The sequence below is a fragment of the Gorilla gorilla genome, chromosome 1, assembly GCF_029281585.2.
Source record: "Gorilla gorilla gorilla isolate KB3781 chromosome 1, NHGRI_mGorGor1-v2.1_pri, whole genome shotgun sequence".
Taxonomy (NCBI): Eukaryota; Metazoa; Chordata; class Mammalia; order Primates; family Hominidae; genus Gorilla; species Gorilla gorilla.
The window spans coordinates 225,111,309-225,130,712 of NC_073224.2; the positions used below are offsets into that span (position 1 = coordinate 225,111,309).

Sequence of the window (19,404 nt, forward strand, 5' to 3'; positions counted from 1 at the left end):
TTAGAGAACAAAGCCTTATCCTAACAGCTCACAGTTTAATCAGCTTCAATCATATCTGCCTGAAAAGCAGTGTCGTGCAGTCTGTTGGACCCCAATTCTTGGCCTCGTTCCATCACTTTATTTTTTATTTTTTATTTTTTTCAAGATGGAGTCTCGCTTGTTGCCCAGGCTGGAGTACAGTGGCACGATCTCGGCTCACTGCAACATCCGCCTCCTAGGTTCAAGCGATTCTCCTTCCTCAGCCCCCCGAGTAGCTGTGATTACAGGCACGCACCACCATGCCCAGCTAATTTTTGTATTTTTAGTAGAGATGGAATTGGCCAGGCTGGTCTCGAACTCCCGGCCTCAAGTGATCTGCCCATCTTGGCCTCCTAAAGTGCTGGGATTACAGGCATGAACCACCGCATCCAGCACATCACTTATTTTGTCTCTTTGGGCTATGTATGTTACTTCTCCGAGCCTCAGTTTCCTCACCAAATTTCTTACGTGACTTTGGTGAGGATGATGTTAGGATAATTTATCTCATCATCCACATCTGCATCCTCAGCCCTAAGCCCTAAACCTGGCATATAGGAAGCATTCAGTCAGTGTTTGTTGAATGACTGAATGAGTGTACATAAAGTGCCTACCACATGCCTGGCACAGTAGGCACTTAGTAAATGTCAGCAAGTCATATTAGCTTTCCTCACACCCCCTGCTACCGCTCCTGCTCCCATGAAGCCAGTCTTTGTCCCCATTCCTCATTCTGAGCCCCTGTCCGCATCCCTGGGAGGCCTGCAGCTGCTTTTCATGCTGATAACTGCGCAGCCTCCTGGGATTTCTTGGATAATACGGAGTCACCCTATTGTCAGGCCCATCAACATCTTCACCTGAAGGTGAAACCCCCAACCCCCATCTCTGAGTCCCAGAGACTCCGGTAGTGACTATAAAAAACAACTGAGTCACGTGGCTGCAAGCAGCTGACCTGGTCCTGTGTAGCCCTTGGGGAGGAGGGGAAGAGCTCAGGATTCCTGCAGTGACTCAAGGCCTCCGAGGGCAGTGCTGAGCGAAGACCGCTTTTCCCTTCTCCGCTGCCACTCCCCAAACACTCTAAGTCTTGGGAACACTTCTCTGGGTTGAGAAACGAGCGTGGAGCCCTGCTGCCTGGCCGTCAGGGAGTGGAGGACAGGAGGGCCCTCCAGTGAAGGAGGATAGTGGTGAATTGAGATGGGCGCCTACAGCCAGGCAGGCCCGGGGACTCCACACGCAGGGGAAGACCAGGGACTGTCAGAGCACGAGGTGTCCACAGAGAGAGAATCTAGACTGGAGGTGACAGAGCTGTTGGCCCTGAGACAAATTAGGGCCTTGGACATTTTCCCCCAATGGACACTAAATTAAAAAAAAAATTAGTTGTCAATATGAAAGAATTGGGGTGTATTATGTGAGATTTTTGGCTTCTCTAGAAGATCCGGAGCTCTGGAAACACCGGGCTGGCATTGCTCCGAGCAGCCTCGCTGGAGTGAGCAGAGCTGCTTCCTTTTGCTACAGCACATGCTGGCCCCACGTGGCCACGTCACTGACCCGCCTATCTGCAGGGTCCCCACAGGCCTCTGAGTTTGCGGCATAGTTGAAATGAGGCGAGTAAATGTCCAGCCCAGTGCTGGCAACTGAGAGAGCCCACAAGGTGGGTCCTTGTCATTGTCACCCTAATATGTGTTTGCAGTGGGTGCTGATCTAAAGCAGCAGGTGGTGAGCGTAATCCCAGCTTGCTCCGCGAGGCCGTGCAGTCGTGACGGCTAATGTTTGCCTGGTGCTTTACAACTAGCAAGCATGAGCTCACTGCATCCTCCCCAGAGAGGGGGACTCAAGATTTCCAGGGGCCCATTTTACAGGTGAGAAAAGTGGAGCTCAGAAAAGCCAATCAATTGTGTGCAGAGGGCACAGCCCAGACTCAGGGCCTGGGTTCCTGCTCTGAAGCAGAGATTTTCTGTCACGTGGGCCTCTGCAGCCCTGAAAGAAGCAGCTGGGATGTCTTGGATGCGTCTCTCCATTTGCTATTTTATCTTTGCAACAGCCAATATGTTTTATCTCTATTTCAAAGAAGGAGAAACTGAGGCTCAAAGGGACTCGGTGTTGCACAGCTGGTATGTGCCGATGCTGGGATTGAGCCTCAGGATCTAGCTCCGAAGCCGAGGCCTTTCCTCAAGCCCCTCCCTGTAGGAGGCTGACCAATTCTGCTGGGCTCAGGCTGTCACTAAGATGAGTTTGTTTCTTGCACACATGTGAAAAGATGCAAGGAATTTGGAATTGGCTCACACACTCAAGCTGCCATCAGTGACCCGGGCCTGTTACCTCTAACCCTCCATTTGGGGACAGGCCCTCAAGTTCCTCCTGGCTTGTCTCAAGTCTCCTCCTTGCCACCACAGCTCTGGTGCCCACAGTGACAGCTGTCAGAGGCTGCTTCTTTCCCTCCTGGTCCACATGCCCTGGCCACAGGCTCTACACGGCCTCCACAGACATCAGCCTCCTAATAAGGAAGGAAGCTGGCCTAGTATAGCACGGATCCAATTTGGATGTGACTCTGACATCTCTGGCCTGTCCCAGGGAAAGCAATTAGGCAGCTCAGAGCCACCAAAGGGTGATGAGGTGCTCTGGAGGGCAGGTGGGGCCAGACACCCTGGCAGCATGGACATGCCCATCCCCTGGGTCCCTGTGCCAACAGACTCAGCCCCTCTGTCTATATCTAGGACCTAGGAGAGCAGGAAAATAATGAACACCCTGGGACCGGCATTTCCAAGCCAATCTGTCAGGCTCTTCTGCCTCATGTGGGTGCTGTGCACTGCTTTGAGTCCTTTCTTAGCAAAGTGGATGCTGAGATAGAGGGGCTATGACTACACCTGGCCTTGTGCCTGTCACCTCCCTTCTGGAGGCCCATAGGGATGTCATATGAGCCACAGAGACTTCTCATGGCTAAATAATGGTGGCATGCTTAGAGATCGCCACAGAACCACTGACAGTGCCCTCAAAGCACAGAACAGTGGAGCTAAAGGGCCCAAAGAAGTCATCTGTCCCAATAGTTCCCAGTCGGTGATCCACCGAATGAGAGTAAAAGGTGTGGTTCTGTGGTCACGTACATTTTGGAAACACTAGTTGGGTAAAGGTAGAAGATTTTCTTTCATTGCAGAACTTGTCAGAGCCTTAATAAGTGAAAGGGTTGTGCTGATCTATAAGGGGTGGAGATTTGATGCAGTGTTTCCAAAACTTACTGACCCAGGGATTTTTTTCCCCCTAGTTGAGTCTTATGGTTGGAGGCAACTCAAAGCACTGGCCAGGGAGGCAGGAGCCCTGGGTTCCAGAACCAGTTCAGACACTGATGCCCTGCTGGGCTGTGGACAAGCACCCTCCCATCTGCAATATGAGGGGAGTGGACTAGAGACCACTGACACCCCTCTCAGCTCCCAAACTCTTGCTCCCTCTGGTCCTATTCTGGGCTGGCCCCTGCAGCTTGGGCAAATTGCTGAACTTACCTGGGCCTCAGTCTTCTCATCTGTACAAAGGGCCCTGTCCTGCCTACCTCACAGGGCCGGCGAGAGGCTGAAATGAGATCACCATTGCCATTGTCATCATCACGGTCATCATCATGGTGGCTAAGGTTTATTGCGCCCTGTGCTAAGCCTTGTATACATATTGGCCTGTTTCATCCCTGCAGCCACACTCTGACCTAGTATCTTTTCACCCCTATTGTCCCCATGAAGAAACGAAGGCACAGCAGGTGAAGTCCTTTGCCTAAGGTTACCAGGTAACAAGCGTCAGGACTGAGGTTGAAACCCAGGGAGTTTGCCCAGGATGTAATCTCTTAACCCTGACCCCCATCTCCCTGTGAAAGAGTGTCGTGAACTGTAAATCGCTGTGACCTGGGGAGGCGTTGCTCCATGCAGTTGTCCTGTGGTTCGTGGGGGACATTCATGGCCTTGGCCTTGTCTTATAGACTTCCAGAAGGGGAGCCAGGGGCCCCATTTTCCTATTTCCTGTTCTACCAGGGTTAAGGAGGGTCTCATACTGCCCCTCACTGATAGGGAGGAGGGGTGAGCAGGGAAGCCGGGGGACACCCATGGGGAGTGACTCCTTCACCAGGCTGGTGCCCCTCTCCCTTCCTGATCACAGCCCAGAGACCCCTGGAGGAGCCTGGAGATGATGTGCCCCCTGGTTTTCTCACATACTGCCTCTCAGCTGCAGAGATGCTGCAGACCCGTCATTCACACCTATTTCAACAAGCCGAATACACTGGAGTTTAGGGCAGGGAGGCGGATGGCAGGGAGGGACCCTCCAACACAGTGGCTGCAGCCTCTTCCTTGCCGACCGCCTTCTGAGGCACATCCAGGGACTTAGATTTCACAGGCCACAGGTGGAAAACCACTGTCCTGGTCTGTTTTAGAGACAGCCTAAGGCCCAGAGAGGGAGACCAGCTTGCCTGTGGTCACACAGCGAGTCCTTGACCAACCTGAACACTGGGAGTCCGGAGCCGGGCTCAGGGGCCCTGAAGGCGCTGGGCTGGGGGTGGTGGGGCTTCTGGGTGAAGAAGACTGGGCCTCCTCAGGAGCCCAAGGGCAGGGGTGGGCAGAGGCCTGCAGGCCCCTCTGTAGCAGCTCCACATCTGACCACTTCCCAGAGTGCAGCAGCTTGGGCTGACTTGCCCCCAATTTAGGGCTCATGGTCTGGTGTCCATGGGATATCACTGGCCCCAGACCGAGGCCAGCAGGTCCACCGGACAGAAGTCTCAGTCGGACACAGGTCAGGAGGAGTCGGATGGACCTCAGGCTCAGAACTCAGAGCTCACTCAGGTTTGACTCCTGCTTCTGCCACTTCCTGGCTACGCATCTCTCGGAGACTCGGGGAACCTCTCTGTGCCTGCAGTGTGGGTGCTGCTGCAGGCTTCTGAGGCTGGCCTGGGGCGTCAGATACTCCAGAGTGCCCGTCCCCTCTGCTCAGTGGGGCCTAGCAAGGCCCCAAGCAGCAGGTTGCCTGGGGGGCAGCTTGGGGTCTGGCTTGGGTAAGGTTCCTCCCTTACTGGGGGGACCCTGGGGTTGCCCCGGGAAGGTGGCCTCAACCTACATTGTGATGGCCCTGGCGAGTCTGCACTCCAACCCACGGGCACTACACTGCCACCCTCAGTCTCTGCCCCATGTCACCTCCTGTGACAGCCCACACCAGGCAGCTTGTTCAATACGCACACAGCTCCCAGGGCCTCGGCCTTAGACCCTTTGGTTCGGTAGCTACAGGATGGGGCCTGGGAATGGATATCTTTAAAACCCAAGGCTAGGTCAGGTTTGACAACCACTGATCTCCTTGTGCTTCTCAAACCTCCTCTCTTCCTCTCTCCTTCTCACTCACTTTACCATGGGACCTTTCACGTGGACTCGTACACGGAAGTCCAGTGTGTAACAGGTAAGTGCAGAGCCACTGGCTGAGGGTAGGCTGGAGCCCTGCCTGCTGATTCTTTCGCCAGCTATGGCAACCCCTTGAGGGACTGCTGAGGAACCCCCTCGGGGTTCCATGGAACACAGTTTGCAAACCCCATATTTTGCCAGTCTCTTCCTCTTCTGGATTAAGGAGTTGAATTCTAAAAAGCTGGCCTACTCAGCGCCCGGCCTCATCCTACCAATGAGGCTTTCATTCTGATGTTCTCTGAAGGTTTCTATTGCTCAGCAGGCCCTGAGAGGGGGCTTGGGGCCAGTGGGTGACCTGAGACTACACAGCAAAGTTACCAAGAACATGGACTCTGGAGCCAGACTGCTAGAGGTGAATCCCAGTTCCACCTCTTCCTACGTGTGTGACTCCAGTCAAGAACTTCACCTCTCTGTGCCTTGGTTTGTTCATCTGTAAACTGGGGATGACATGCATTTTGGAGAGTTGCTGGAAGGATTATACGAGTGAGTGTCTGGAAAGAGCTTAGAACAGTGCTTGGCACAAAGAAAATACTGCATAGGTGAGGCAGCCCTGACTTCCAGATCAGGCTGGCCCTGGGTTCTGACAGCAGCGTCTAAGTGTTTCTGCTCAGACCTCAGAAAGACAGAATGCTGTCAGAGCTGGTGGATTCTAGGGGCAAATAACTCAAACCCTCCCTGTTCTGAGGCAGAGCAGCCCAGATTCTTTTTTGTAGCAGTGCTGGAACTGCATTTGCACCCTGAGGGCTGGTGTTCACAGACCCTGGCAGCTGGAGGAACTTCACACACACAGCCCGATGCCCTGATTTTACCCCAGGGACAAGTTTTGATTTGAGGCACTGTCAGGCTCAAGATGTGTTACAAATCACAGAGAATAGTAATCATGGGGCCAGCCCTTTTCAGTCTCCAAAAACACATTCAGTTCTCATTTCTGAACCTACGAGGGGGGGAGGGTGATTACACCCATTTTACAGATGAGTACACTGAGGTTCATAGGTTAAACAACTTGCTTAGAATCAGATGTGGGGCCAGAACTGGGAGCGATTATCCAGGTATGACCGGGAAGCCACTGGTGGGTTACAACGGTCCTCTGGATGGGGGCAAAAATGACTTCCCAAAGGCAAATCTTCCGTTGAGGATTCTGGAAGCAAGGCACGCAATTTTATAGGTTCTCTTGTATTGGTGCGATTAACAGCTACTTACTGGTAACCATTAAGAAAGCAATAAGGAATTTTCAAAACCTAAAACTCAGAAATGCAAACAAGCTACCAGCCAGTGTTTTCTGTGATTCAGAAGCATGGTTTCTGTACACAGCCTGGCAATGTCACAAGGCCTTGCAAGGCACGTGCTAGGTCATCAGAGGTCCTGCCATTTTCAGGATGAATAGGCCAAGATTTTCCCTTGCTGCTATTCTTGGATCAATCCTGTTGGGATCATTTTCTCAAGGATTCAGTTTGTTGCCCTATAGAGTACCATCCTGCATATTTGCATATTTTCCAGCCACGGGACTTTGAGACATCACCCAATTGTGGTTCAGGTATGAAATATCCATACCCAGGCTGGGTGCGGTGGCTCACACCTGTAATTCCAGCACTTTGGGAGGCCAACGTGGGTGGATCACCTGAGGTCAGGCGTTCAAAATCAGCCTGGCCAACATGGCAAACCCCCGTCTCTACTAAAAACAACACAAAAAGTAGCCGGGTGTGGTGATGCATGCTTGTAGTCCCAGCTACTAGGGAGGCTGAGGCAGGAGAATCGCTTGAACCCAGGAGGCAAAGGTTGCAGTGAGCCGAGATCGCGCCACTGCACTCCAGCCTGGGCGACAGAGTGAGACTCTGTCTCAAAAAAAAAAAAAAAAAAAAAAGAAAAATAAAAAGAGAAATATCCATATCCTATTTGCCATCCCAGACTTATACCCTCAATTTGCCCACAGGGGGACATTTTAGTGACATGCCATAACTTTGATGATATTTAAATAACTTCTAACATACAAACTGCTAAGATATTTGTAAGTTTGGGGGCATTATTTTGTAGTGCAGAATTACGAATATACTCTTTTATAAAGAATAAGCTGATACATGTTCCCTATTCATTCTTCATTATCACCAGGTTCTGTAACCACTGGAAAATGGGAACAAGTGGGGGCCAGGGACCGGGGCATATTTTGCCCCACCCAGTGGAGTCCAACTGGAAAAAGCCTAGGAGCCATCTGGGGTGTCTGGGAAAATGCAAGTTTTGGGGGAAAACCCAGAGATATTTTATTTATTTATTTATAAATAATAGACAGGGTCTCTGTCGCCCAGGCTGGAGTGCAGTGGCTAGATCTCGGCTCATTGCAGCCTCGACATCCCGAGCTCAAGGGATGCTTCAGCCTCAGCCTCCTGAGTAGCTGGGACTACAGGCGTGTGCCACCACACTCGGCTAACTTTTGGCCCAGAGGTATTTTAAAAATCATTTTGTCAAACGACTGATGTCCCCCACGGTTCAGGCTCACTCTGCCTGGATTCCCCAGGAGCCCAGGTTGAGTGACGGGCACGATACCATCTGTCACAGGTGCGGGGCGGCTCCTGGACCGCAGGCTCATGCTGTGGCGGGGAAGGGTGCCACAGAGCTCCCCAGGTGTGGGGGGCTGCACTACCCCTCAGGATCTGCAGCTCTGGTACAGCCAGGGGTTGGACTGCAGGGCCAGTGGAGGTGATTCTGCTCCTGACTTAGCCAGGAAGAGGAAGGGAGAGCTGGTGCTGGACAGCAGCCGGTTTCTGCTCTGATTCCCCCGCTGATTCCTCTCTAGGGGTGAGCTTTCTGGGCCTGCGGGGAAAAGGCTGATGGAAACAGACTCAGTCACAAAAGTGAGGCAGTGCAAAGCTGTGTCAGAGGCTACTGGTGGGCGAGGGGCCTTGAAACCAGGCCCAGATGATGCGCTGAAGATGCCCCCCAGGGAGAAGGCCCAGCTGCTTGGCAGCAGCCCCTCACTGCTCAGACGGTGGAGTGGTTCAGGGCACAAACTCTGTAGCCAAAACTCCATAGTTTGAGGCCCAGTTCTATTGTCTCCCAGCTCCATGACCTCACATGAGTTACTCAACCTCTGTTTTCTCATCAATGACAGGCTGTTGGGAGGGTTAACTGAGTTAATATGTGTAAAGTGCATAGCATGGACCCTGGCCTGTGGTAAATGCCTAACCAATGTTAGATATTATTATTATTGTTATTATTGGTTACAGCTGTTTTAGCCTGCAACGTGGGTAGGAGGAGCACACAGACGGGCCACCGAGTACAGTCATGCAGCTTTTGTATTGAAAAACCAGGACACCATTCACGTGGTAGCCTGGAGAATGGCACCTTCTGGAGTGATGCAGTGCACAACCTGTGCAGCTGGCCCTGGATAGCCCTACTCCAATTTCTAATAGGTACCATTTGAAGTTGGACCATTTGGAGCAAGGTCCTGGAGAAGATTCTTTTTTAAATATTTATTTATTTTTTTGAGACAGAGTCTCGCTCTGTCACCCAGGTTGGAGCGCAGTGACACGATCTCGGCTCACTGCAAGCTCCAACCCCCGGGTTCATGCCATTCTCCTGCCTCAGCTTCCCTGGAGAAGATTCTTTTTAAAAAGGAGGTACGGTGGCTTTTGAGTGGAGCTACAAAGACCCAAATAAGGTATGGCCTGGCTCTTGAGAAGGTCCCAGGATGAGAGGCACAATAGCTAGGATGCTGGCCAAGTCATTCCTCTCTGGGCCAAAGTTTTTGCCATATGTCCAGCATGAGAGACGGGGTTAGTTTTGAGAGGGCAAAAAGGCTTTATCCTTGTATGCCAACTCTGATTGCCTGGCTGTGGCTGTCTGAGGCTATGTAAAGTGAGAAATCAGAGGCCACTTCGGGATGGGCAGGAAGGTCTCTTCAATTGATTGGTGATGTCTGCATGAGGCCAGGGAGAGGGGAGTAGGGGCATGCGTGTGGCCACACTTGCCCTCCTCAGATCAGCTCAGTGGTTCTAATCCTGGCAACCCTTTAGAATCACCAGAGGAGATTTAAATACACTTCAATTCCAGGAATATGGCCTGGAATGAGTATTTTTTTTTTTCCCTAAGGTGTGGTCAGGCTGAGAACTGCTGGGGTAGATGGCCCTAAGTTCCTTGTCACCCAGGGCTTTCCTGGCCTTCCCAATCCTACCATATCCACTTGCATCCTCACTGGGGGCTCATTTTCACCTCGGCATGGTGTCTGTATTACATAGCTTTATGCTGCAGAGGTGGGAGGGGACTTAAAAGCCAGCCCTCCATCAGTCTTACTGCCGGGGAAAATTTTTTTTCAGTTGGGAGATATAGAGATTGAGGGTACTGACTATGTCAGGCTTTGGGGTAACCCGGGTACCCTCTTCTCGGGACATACAGTGGAGTCTCGCTGGGGGAGGCCTGAGTTTTGTATCTGGGGGGGTTCTCTTGGGGCTAGGAAAAGCTTGGCTCCCTCTGGCTTCCATCAAGGAAGCCTGTGGCTCCCTCTCTATCTCCCTGAAGCTCCTCTCGGTCCTCCAGGGAGGGTGGGATCCTGGGACGTGCAGAGGTCCACTGAGGTCTGCGGGAAGTAACACGCCCCAAAGCACAGGCTCCTTTGGGGCCTCTGGAAGGAGCTCAGGGGGAGAAGGAAGCAGACGAAAGCTGACTGGGGCCACTAAGCTCCACAATGCAGGGTGCCAGGTTGGGGGTGGTGCATTTGGACCACAGGGTAGCCCTCCAAATTACAGTCAGGGCGGCAGAGGCGAGATGCTTCTGGGAGGCTACCCCGGCTCGGCCCCTCCAAGGGCCCCGAATCCAGCCAGCTTTCCTCGGCCCCTCCCATCACCCCTCCCAGAACCCAGCCCTGGAAGTCCAAGGAGCAGGTCATGCCAACCTGTGCCTCCCAGAGGGGCAGAGCCTCCCACCCGGAGCCAAATAGAAGCAATCAAATAACATAGAATTCGATCATATTTTAAAATAAGCTTTATTTAGATTTTTTTTTAATATTTTATATTTGCATCCATGCCTTCGAGAAACCTTTCCCAGGGGAAAGGTTATTTTCGTCTAATGTTACCCATAACTCATTCGCTATTTGACGTAGTTCTCTTAAATAAATCATCCTTTAGTAACTCTTAGAATTATCTCCTAATTTACAAAAACTGAAATGAAAAGGAACTACTAAATCATTAGCAGGAGTGGTTGCAATCTTATTTTCTTGTAAGTAAAGGGAAAATGATAAAAATCAACCAGAAAAGAAATTCATGGGCAAGAAAAGTATTTTCTAAAATCTGTCTCCATAGAGAAAGATGCCAGCTTGGGTCGCTCCCCCTCACCCCTAGGCTCGGTTAAACAGTTTGGTCAAAGGAGGACAGAAAAGTCCTTATGAGGGCCTCTGCCTGCTTGCTCTTTGCTGACTTTTGGACCAGGTCAGAAGGAAAGTGTTGCTTGTTCTTGAGACTTTGGACACAATGTCCTATGCCTTCTGATAGAGATACTCTAGCATTTGAAAATCTCCTTGCTTCTTTTTAAGAGCTGAAAATGTCACCGTTAGCAGAAAGCATGACTACTGTTGTCTAGAGGTGTGGGTTGAGCTGTTAGTTGTTAAGGACGAGCAGAAGCAAAAGAATAAGGAAATTGAGTTTTAGGCCTTGGGCAGACCTAGCTGAACAGCTCACACATCCTCCGTCCCCCGGCATTAAAATGCACACAGTTCCTTTGCTGGTGAAGCCTCTTTGGGGCCAACGCCACCCCCCATATAGGCAGATGTTCCTGCCAGCTCTTGTCTCCTGGGGTGGGTAGGCTCAGGCTGCTGTGACAAGTTGGGGGACAGAGTCCAAGGGATCCTGGCAGATTCTAAGTGTGGCTGATGGAACCAACCAGAATGGGGAGGGTGGAGGGCTCAGGTGCTGGACTCTGTGTCCCCACTGTGGCCCTCCTTTTGAAGTGGGTGCCTCCCCTAACAACACCCGCCTGGCCCACCTGCATCCTAAACCCAGGACAAGAAAGACACAGCTGCAGGGAGGAACAGAAGCTGCTGGAGGCCCCTCGGAGAACAGACTCAGGCCAGGGTCCCACTGGTCGTACCCTTGGATGTGTGGCAGGCTGTCTTGCCCTGAGCTCAACCTCTCTCAAAAGACAGACCCAAAGAAGGGGACCATGACTGTCAGCACTCTGCTCACTGAGGTCGTGTTCTGTATGTCAGATAAATAAATATATAGAGAAAGGCCTGGAGGGAGCTCTGGGTGGGAAGAAGGTGGAGGATCCTTTCATGCATGGGCAGGAGAATGGGAGAGACAGAGAGAGAGGGAGAGAGAAGAAAGAACAGAAAAAGCAAGCTTTAAAATCCAATGGTCCCTGGGTTCTGGCCACCCTAAACTACTTTGCACAGTTGGGTAGCAGCATGGTAACAGAACAGACAAGTCAACAGAGACACCCACCTCCCGCCCACCCCATGGAAAAATAGACATTCCAATATTTATGTAATAATTTAGATAGAATAAGTTTTCAGCATTTGTGCAAATAAATTAAATGAAACAATTTTCTTTTTTTCTTTTTTTTCATAAAGAAAGAAACGGCAATGCAATTTAAAAACTGGTAGGCCGTTTAAAAGAGCCCGTTTGACCTCTGACAAACCCAGCCAAGACAAGGCCCCTTGGCCGGGCTCGCGAGTCTTCGTAGAGAGCAGAGCTTACCCTGACGACGATGGCGTTTTGTGGTTAAAGTGACTTGGGCGCACCCCCAGGACAGGGTCTGGTCCCACACGTTCACACCAGGGGGGCGGGAGGGGGGACATCAAAAACAGACCACATCCTCTGCCAGACGGGCTCCAGGAGTAGCGGTTTGGACGAGGAACATTTGCAAGCACAGAGGGCACAATAGTTTTGTTATTTACAAATACACAGCAGTCCTTCAAGTTTTCAAGTTTCATAAAAAGGAGGAGGGGAGGAGAAAGGGGGAAAAAAACAAAAACAAAAACCAACCGACGAACCAAACAAAAAGAAAAAAAAAGAAAAACCAAACATTGAAGAAAAATAATAAACCAGATTAACAACACAACTGTATCGCTCCAAAGACGACAGAGAGTTGACAGGTTCACACACGGTTTGCGGTATGTACATCAATTACAGAGGTGGCGACGCAGGGGAGAGAGGTTCACACTCGTGTTTTCGCTTGTTAGAGGCGCTCGGCCACACCCAGCACCCATGTGTGCCAGCGCACACGTGCACACACACCCCACGCACGGCCACACGCGCACCCACGCTCGCTTGCACACACGCCCACACGCACAGACACGCCTGCGGGCAGCAGGCGCAGGGGAGCGCGTATCACCAGTCCGCGTCCTCCTCTATGTAATAATCAGGGGCGGTACCATCAAAGAGGCCGGGGTCGAGGGACTTCCGCTGCTTCCCTCTGGCGAAGACGCGGGAGATGGAGCCGAATCCCATCTTCTCTTTCTTCTTTTTCCGTTTTTGGTCTTCAAGATCCTCTAGTGACTGAGGAGTCAGGAGCCACGTGGCAGAGGGTGGGGGAGAAGAAGAAAGCCAAGCTTAGCTGGGGTGCAGACTGCAGTGGATGGGATCCGGGGTGGGGAAGGCCTCTCTGAGCTTTAAGCCAGTGGGGTCAGGGGCGGGCTGGGATGGCTGAGAAGCCACCTCCAGGGCTGGAATGCCAAGGTCAGCCCCTCATTCACTGAGCAAACAGGGACCAGTCACAGAACCTCTCAGGGACAACAGTAAGACCCTTCCAAGATTACCACGAGGATGTTGCTAAAGAGAGGATAAAGACCCTGAGAACAGGCCAGGCACGGTGGCTCACACCTGTAATCCCAGCACTTTGGGAAGCCGAGGCGGGTGGATCACCTGGGGTCGGGAGTTCGAGACCAGCCTGGCAAACATGGTAAAACCCCGTCTCTACTAAAAATACAAAATTAACCGGATGTGGTGATAGGCACCTGTCATCCCAGCTACTTGAGAGGCTAAGGCAGGAGAATCACTTGAACCCAGGAGGCGGAGGCTGTGGTGAGCCAGGATCGCGCCACTGCACTGCAGCCTGGGCGACAGAGTGAGACTCCGTCTCAAAAAAAAAAAAAAAAAAAAAAAGAAAGAAAAAGACCCCAAGGACGGTGTCTGGTGTGCCACAGGCATTCAGTACAGTGAGCAGCTGTGGTCATTTGTACTATAATAATATTGTTATATAATAATATTGTTATATATAATAAATTCAATTTGCCCACAACTTTCAGGTGCTTCTTGAGGGCTTGTAGGAGGATGTCCACGTGCTCGGCCACTGCCTGTGGTCATGTCCACGATGCGAGGCCATAGGGAGGAAGGGCGGCCACAGGCCCTGTCTGCCGTGCCAGGGCACTAAGCACACAGTGACATGGGCAAGTGGGCCTGGGAGAGTCCGGAAAATGTGGAGGAGTCTGGAGCCTGCGTCAGCTGAGGGCAATGGCTTGGTACTTGCCCTGGACAGGAGACAGTATGGCCACTGCGGGTTCCATTTCTGATCATGACTCTACCTGTGGAACCCTGGAAAGCACCCTAGCTGCTCTGAGATGTTTTCTTGTCTGTGACGTGGGAAAACATTATAAGGTGATGGTGGTAAGGTCTACCCTGCCCTCCTGTTAGGGACACTACAGGCATCTGGGTGGTATCTGCAGGAGAGTTTTGCAAACTGCCAAGTGCTTCATACAAAGACATATGGTGGCATCATGCGTAACCGGGGTGGGGCTTAGACTAGACTCATGGCTCCCCAAACACTTAGGGATTTCCTGAATTCCAGGCCCCACCCTGTACCTGGTGGATCAGAATCTCTAGGGCAAATGGCCCAGGAGTCTGCATTTGAACCACTTCCCTGGTGGTCTCCGTTGCGAATGTGTGGTGTGCAGACCCACAGGTGGGGAGCCCAGGACTAGAAAGGTGACTTCAGAGACCCCTGCAGACCCTCAAATTCATGTTGTTTGTCCTCCCTGCAGCCCCCTCCTCACTCGACAGAATATTGAAAATGTTAAAAATGAATCAAGTTTCCAGCAGCACAAAAAACCCACTGCCTGGGCTATGAGCTTTTCAATAATAATGGGAATTTTATAGAGCTGGCTGCCAGGGTAAGCCATGGCCAGGGCATCAGGACGGAGGACATGTGTGCACTCAGCAGCTCCACAGCCCTGCAGGGCACAGGGCCAGGCGGGCCCAGGTGCTGAGACTGGCTCAGGCCCCAGCCCACCTGAGACTCCGGAAGTGGCATAAATCCTCTCCATCTTGGGTGTGTGGCATGGATGTGGGCTCAGCGGAAGTGGCATAAATCCTCTCCGCCTTGGGTGTGTGGCATGGATGTGGGCTCAGCGGAAGTGGCATAAATCCTCTCCGCCTCGGGTGTGTGGCATGGATGTGGGCTCAGCGGAAGTGGCATAAATCCTCTCCGCCTTGGGTGTGCGGCATGGATGTGGGCTCAGCGGAAGTGGCATAAATCCTCTCCACCTTGGGTGTGCGGCATGGATGTGGGCTCACGGGAACAGAGGGTGAAGTTGTAGTCAAGGTGGGGTGGAGGGAGGGTCCAAGTGGCCAGGGAGGGCACACCTACCTGTACAATAGGGTTGTGCAGGTTCTTCTGAACTGGGCCGGGACTGTCGCCCTGTAGCCAGAGGAGAAGAGGAAGATGAAACAGCAGAGACAGGTGACACAGGAGAGCAGAGGCGGCCCGTGTGCTGTGGGGCCTTCCGTGGAAGGATGCCATCTCTCAGGGGCCACCCTGCCTCTGCAGTGGGGAGCCCACCCCCCATCTCCTGAAGCAGATACCCCCAGATGGCTTATCGATGGGGCCTGGAGTTTCCCTAGAGGCCCTGGGGTCCTCTCCTGCCCAGTCTGGCCTCTCAACCCCCAACATCTTCTGACCAACAAATTAGCCACTCCAGGGTGTCTAAGTTCCTATCCCAGTCTGTCCTCTGAGTTAGATATAGAGCTTGGTTAGACTTGGTGCTTTTCATAAAGAAATGTACTTTTATAGAAAAAGCACGAAATAGAGAATTTTGGGACAGAAACAAACTTGGGAGACCACGTAGCCTCTAGCTTCCCCCACAACCGACACAACGAATCTCTTAGTTTGCGCAGGGGCAGGCAGAACTCGTTAGCCTTATTCACAGATATCAAGAGAGGCAGCAGACAGTCCACTACCGTGGAGCTAATTGGATGCAGAGCTACAGCTCCAATTGGGGGCTGTCAGATTCCTCCTGGCACAGTGCTCCTTCCAGGCAGGAGCTGCAGGGTAACTGCACACTTGGTCCTGAGCTTTGGGCTGCCCCAGGAGGGGTCTGAACTCCTTCCCTTTTTCCTAGGGAGCCTCAGACAGGTCCCTAGGATGGGCAGGTAGGACATTTCCATTGTGTTGCCACCCCTGCCTTACGTGGGTGTGGAGGGAACCCTTAATAGCCTATGGGTGTACAAAAGCCTTCACTACATCCCAGAATCAGTCTGCCTTGTCTGGAGCCCACAGATCCTTTGGATCAAAACAGTCATTCCTAGGGAGACTCCTGGTGGTTATTTCTGGAATTGCAAGCATAATGCCAAGGTCCGTTAACCTTCTCCAACCTCTCTATGCTGAGTTCCTACTTCTGCTCTAAATTAGTGACCAGAGTGTGAGAGGATGAGGCAGTCATTAGTCCAGGCTGCACTATTATTGCTGGTGGATGTCAGATGCCCAAGGCAAAGGGTTACCTGCAGCTATTTTTGGGCTCTTCCTGGCTTACCTGCATGCACACCTGTTGAGATGGGGGGATAAAAAGGGTTGAGGAAGTGAGGGAATTAATGAATGGTAGTTTAGTCTTTAGTCTTAAGGTTTGCAAACAGAATCCATTCTGAAGGCAGCTAAGATAGTTCCACTCTGGATAGGAACATCTTTGCCAAATCTATGGGTAAAGAGAATGGGGCCTGCTCACTGAAACGCCTGTACGCAGACAACTGGCTTATCAAAGCACCCATTTCCTGGCAGCAGGAATGTGCCAAGGCTACGGTGGGCAAAAGACTAGGGCTGGGTCAAATGCAATTCAAGAGGCCTTTGGAGAACTCCTTCTGCAGAATGGGGTTTTTCCAGCAGCATTTCTGCTGCCAGAGTCCCCATGGGCCCACCATGAGAAGATAAAATATGGCCGTGGGGGGAAGGTATTCTCAACTGGGATGAGAATGGTGCAGGGACACTGCTGGCTGTAGGTATAATTCCACAGTGGTCCTCCAGGATCAGGGAATGGATGTCAGAGACCCCTCCAGTGGCCCACCTTCCTTGCCTTGGTTCTGTTAGTCAAGATAGCCTTTGTCACTAGGATTCTCTCCTGGGGACAAGAGAAGAACATACTGCTTCCTTAAAGCACCAGTATAAAACAGAGAATCCCGCCAGGTGCGGTGGCTCATGTCTATAATCCCAGCACTTTGGGAGACTGAGGTGGGCAGGTCACCTGAGGTCAGGAGTTCAAGACCAGCCTGGCCAACATGGTGAAATCTCATCTCTACTAAAAATACAAAAATTAGCCGGGTGTGGTGACAGGCATCTGTAATGCCAGCTGCTTGGGAGGCTGAGGCTGGAGAATTGTTTGAGCCTGGAAGGTGTTGGTTGCAGTGAGCTGAGACCGCGTCACTGCACTCCAGCCTGGGTGACAAGAGTGAAACTCCATCACACACACATACAAATAAATAAAATAAAACAATAAAAAAGAGAATCCCAGGCCTGAGCAGGGCCCCAGGCTGCAAATGACCTTCCTACTCTGAGGAGGCCATCTAAAGTCCCCGGGCCAGCAATCTCTGCCGCCCACCTCAGCAGACTGAGGCAGCTTCTCTGAAGTTTAGTCTTAGCTATTTTTATAAGCACTTTTCATTATTGTGGATTGAAAAAAATGGTTCCATAATTACGACTCAACTATAGGAAAGTGATTGATTTTTACACAATGATTTCCAAGCAACACTGTTATGTACATGCTTATTATTCATTCTAATAGCTTTTCAAGTTATTCTCTTGAGTTCTCCAGGTAGAGAATCATGTCACTGGCAAGTAATGGTTTTGTCCAATGTGTTCACCTCATTTCTTTTTTATTATCTATTTCGCTGGTTAATAAAGTGACATTAACTGAGTTTTGGAAAAAGCCGTCTCATGCATTTGAGGATCTAACCCTATGATGTCTGTCTTCAGGATATGGCAGAGGGGAGCCTCTGCATTACCAACTGTGTGATAGAACAAAAATTCACGGTGGTCCCCACACCCAGACCCCAATATTTCACGTTAGAGCCTCGACATGGCTTCCAACTGTCCTCAGAAGCTCAACCCACCTTCAATTTACTCCCTCACTGTTGCAGAGCCCATCTGTCTGCCCCACTAGTCATCAAGAGCTAGGCAGCTAGGGCCTTTGCCTCCTGGGAGCTGATGCCCAGTATGCAATCAAAAAGTGTTTGATGAAATAAGCAAAGGAAACAAACTTAGACCATATTCACACGCCTCTCCAGAGGCAATTCATGCCAAGACTCCTGGGTCAGGATAGAGAGCTGGCTCTAAAGGGAAATGAGGAGGTGCTGGGGAGGCCCTGAGCTCTGGAAGGTAATGTGTGGGAGGAGAAGCCCACGGTCCCAGACAGGGCCCACTGGGGCAGAGTTCCAGGCTGTGCCTGCGGCCAACCCAGGCCCGCTTCCTCTGGATTCTCCTCACCCTCCCGGACACAAGGAGCAAACGGGCCTCATTCCTTTTTCTCCCCACATCCATCGCTTCTTGCAAAAGGAAAGAACAGAACAGGAAATGCATTCGCCAGAGTGCTCCCTGGGTGGACGAGAGGAAACAGCGAGTATGGCTTCACCCCGCCACCCCCGCCCCTGCAGTTTCTGGGCAGGGCCCAGGGGCCCAGGCCCCGCTGCTGCTGGCCTTACGTTGCAGAGGGAGTGTGTCCGGTGTCGAGGGGAGTTGATGTCGCTCGGTGTGGACGACCGGTCGCCTTCGGCGGCAGATGCGTCGGAGATGACAGAGGGCTGCCGGGAGTGGCAGGGGCTCACCCTGACCGCTGGAAAGCAGGGACAGCTGGTGAGTGAGGGATGGAGAGAACGTCCTCGCCTGTGCTGCCTTGGCGGTTATTCCACCCAACACTCCCATTCTACAGATGGGAACACTGAGGTGTAGAGAAGGGAAGAGACTTGCCTGGTTCTCCAACCCCCTACTCCACAGCTCCACACGTTCCCATAGAGCAGCTGCTGGGAAGAACCTCCCATAGCCTCTGGATCCAATGAACCCTCCTCCACCAGCGTGAACGAGGAGAAGACATGGAAGTTTTCAAGTCTTCTCATTCCAAATTCAAGTCTCCTCGTTTCCAAGTCCAATACAGGAAAGTACTTGATGTTTATAAATTCATTTCTAAGGAGCACCGTGATGCATTAACACTTGACTCCGCTCACATGCTCCCACCACCTGGACATTCCTAGACCTGGTGCAATCCTAACCACTGCCCCAAATCGGTTTCCCAAATGAGAAACCTAAAGGCCACCACCACTTTCTCTCTTTCCCCCATATCCCACATCCAATCGGCAGCAGCAGCTCCAAAACATTGCCCCAAATCTGCCTGCTTCTCTCCCACTGCATTGCCACCACTGACTCTCACCTGGAAGACCACGAGGCCTCCCGGTGGGTCGCGCTGACTCCACTCTACACACCAGAGCATGGGCCACCAGCCAGCATCTCATCTCTCTTCCTCCTGGCCTCCGAGGTGGCCTGATGTGCCACGGCCCTGCCTACCCCAGCAGCCTCGGCTGGAGCCACATCAGCCTTCTGACTGCCTGAGACAGGCCATGTCCCCCTGCCTTGGTCTCTGCCATTCCTGTTGTCCATCAGGGGCACTGTCATCCTCCAGGTCTCAGCCTGTCCCAGGAGGCCTTCCCCAGTAATCAGCTCTCCCTACCCTGTCTTGTTGGTTCTTATCAAAGTGCTTGCTTTTGGCTGGGCATGGTGGCTCATGCCTGTAGTCTCAGCACTT

General features: G+C 51.9%; 1 protein-coding gene across 4 annotated transcripts in view; it reads right to left on the reverse strand.

The window, feature by feature from the left end:
- Window positions 1-19,404, reverse strand: part of KAZN (kazrin, periplakin interacting protein) — a 1,230,220-nt gene that overhangs the window by 40,054 nt on the left and 1,170,762 nt on the right. For 3 of the 4 annotated variants that reach the window (XM_055385098.2, XM_055385104.2, XM_055385123.2), the window contains 3 exons: window positions 18,311-18,441; window positions 14,994-15,044; window positions 12,784-12,907 (listed from right to left, as the gene is read on the reverse strand). In XM_055385098.2, coding sequence (XP_055241073.1) covers window positions 12,784-12,907; window positions 14,994-15,044; window positions 18,311-18,441 — 306 coding nt within the window. Of the gene's footprint in view, window positions 1-10,379; window positions 12,908-14,993; window positions 15,045-18,310; window positions 18,442-19,404 lie in introns of those variants that run through there. The other variant, XM_055385135.2, reaches the window with a different exon arrangement.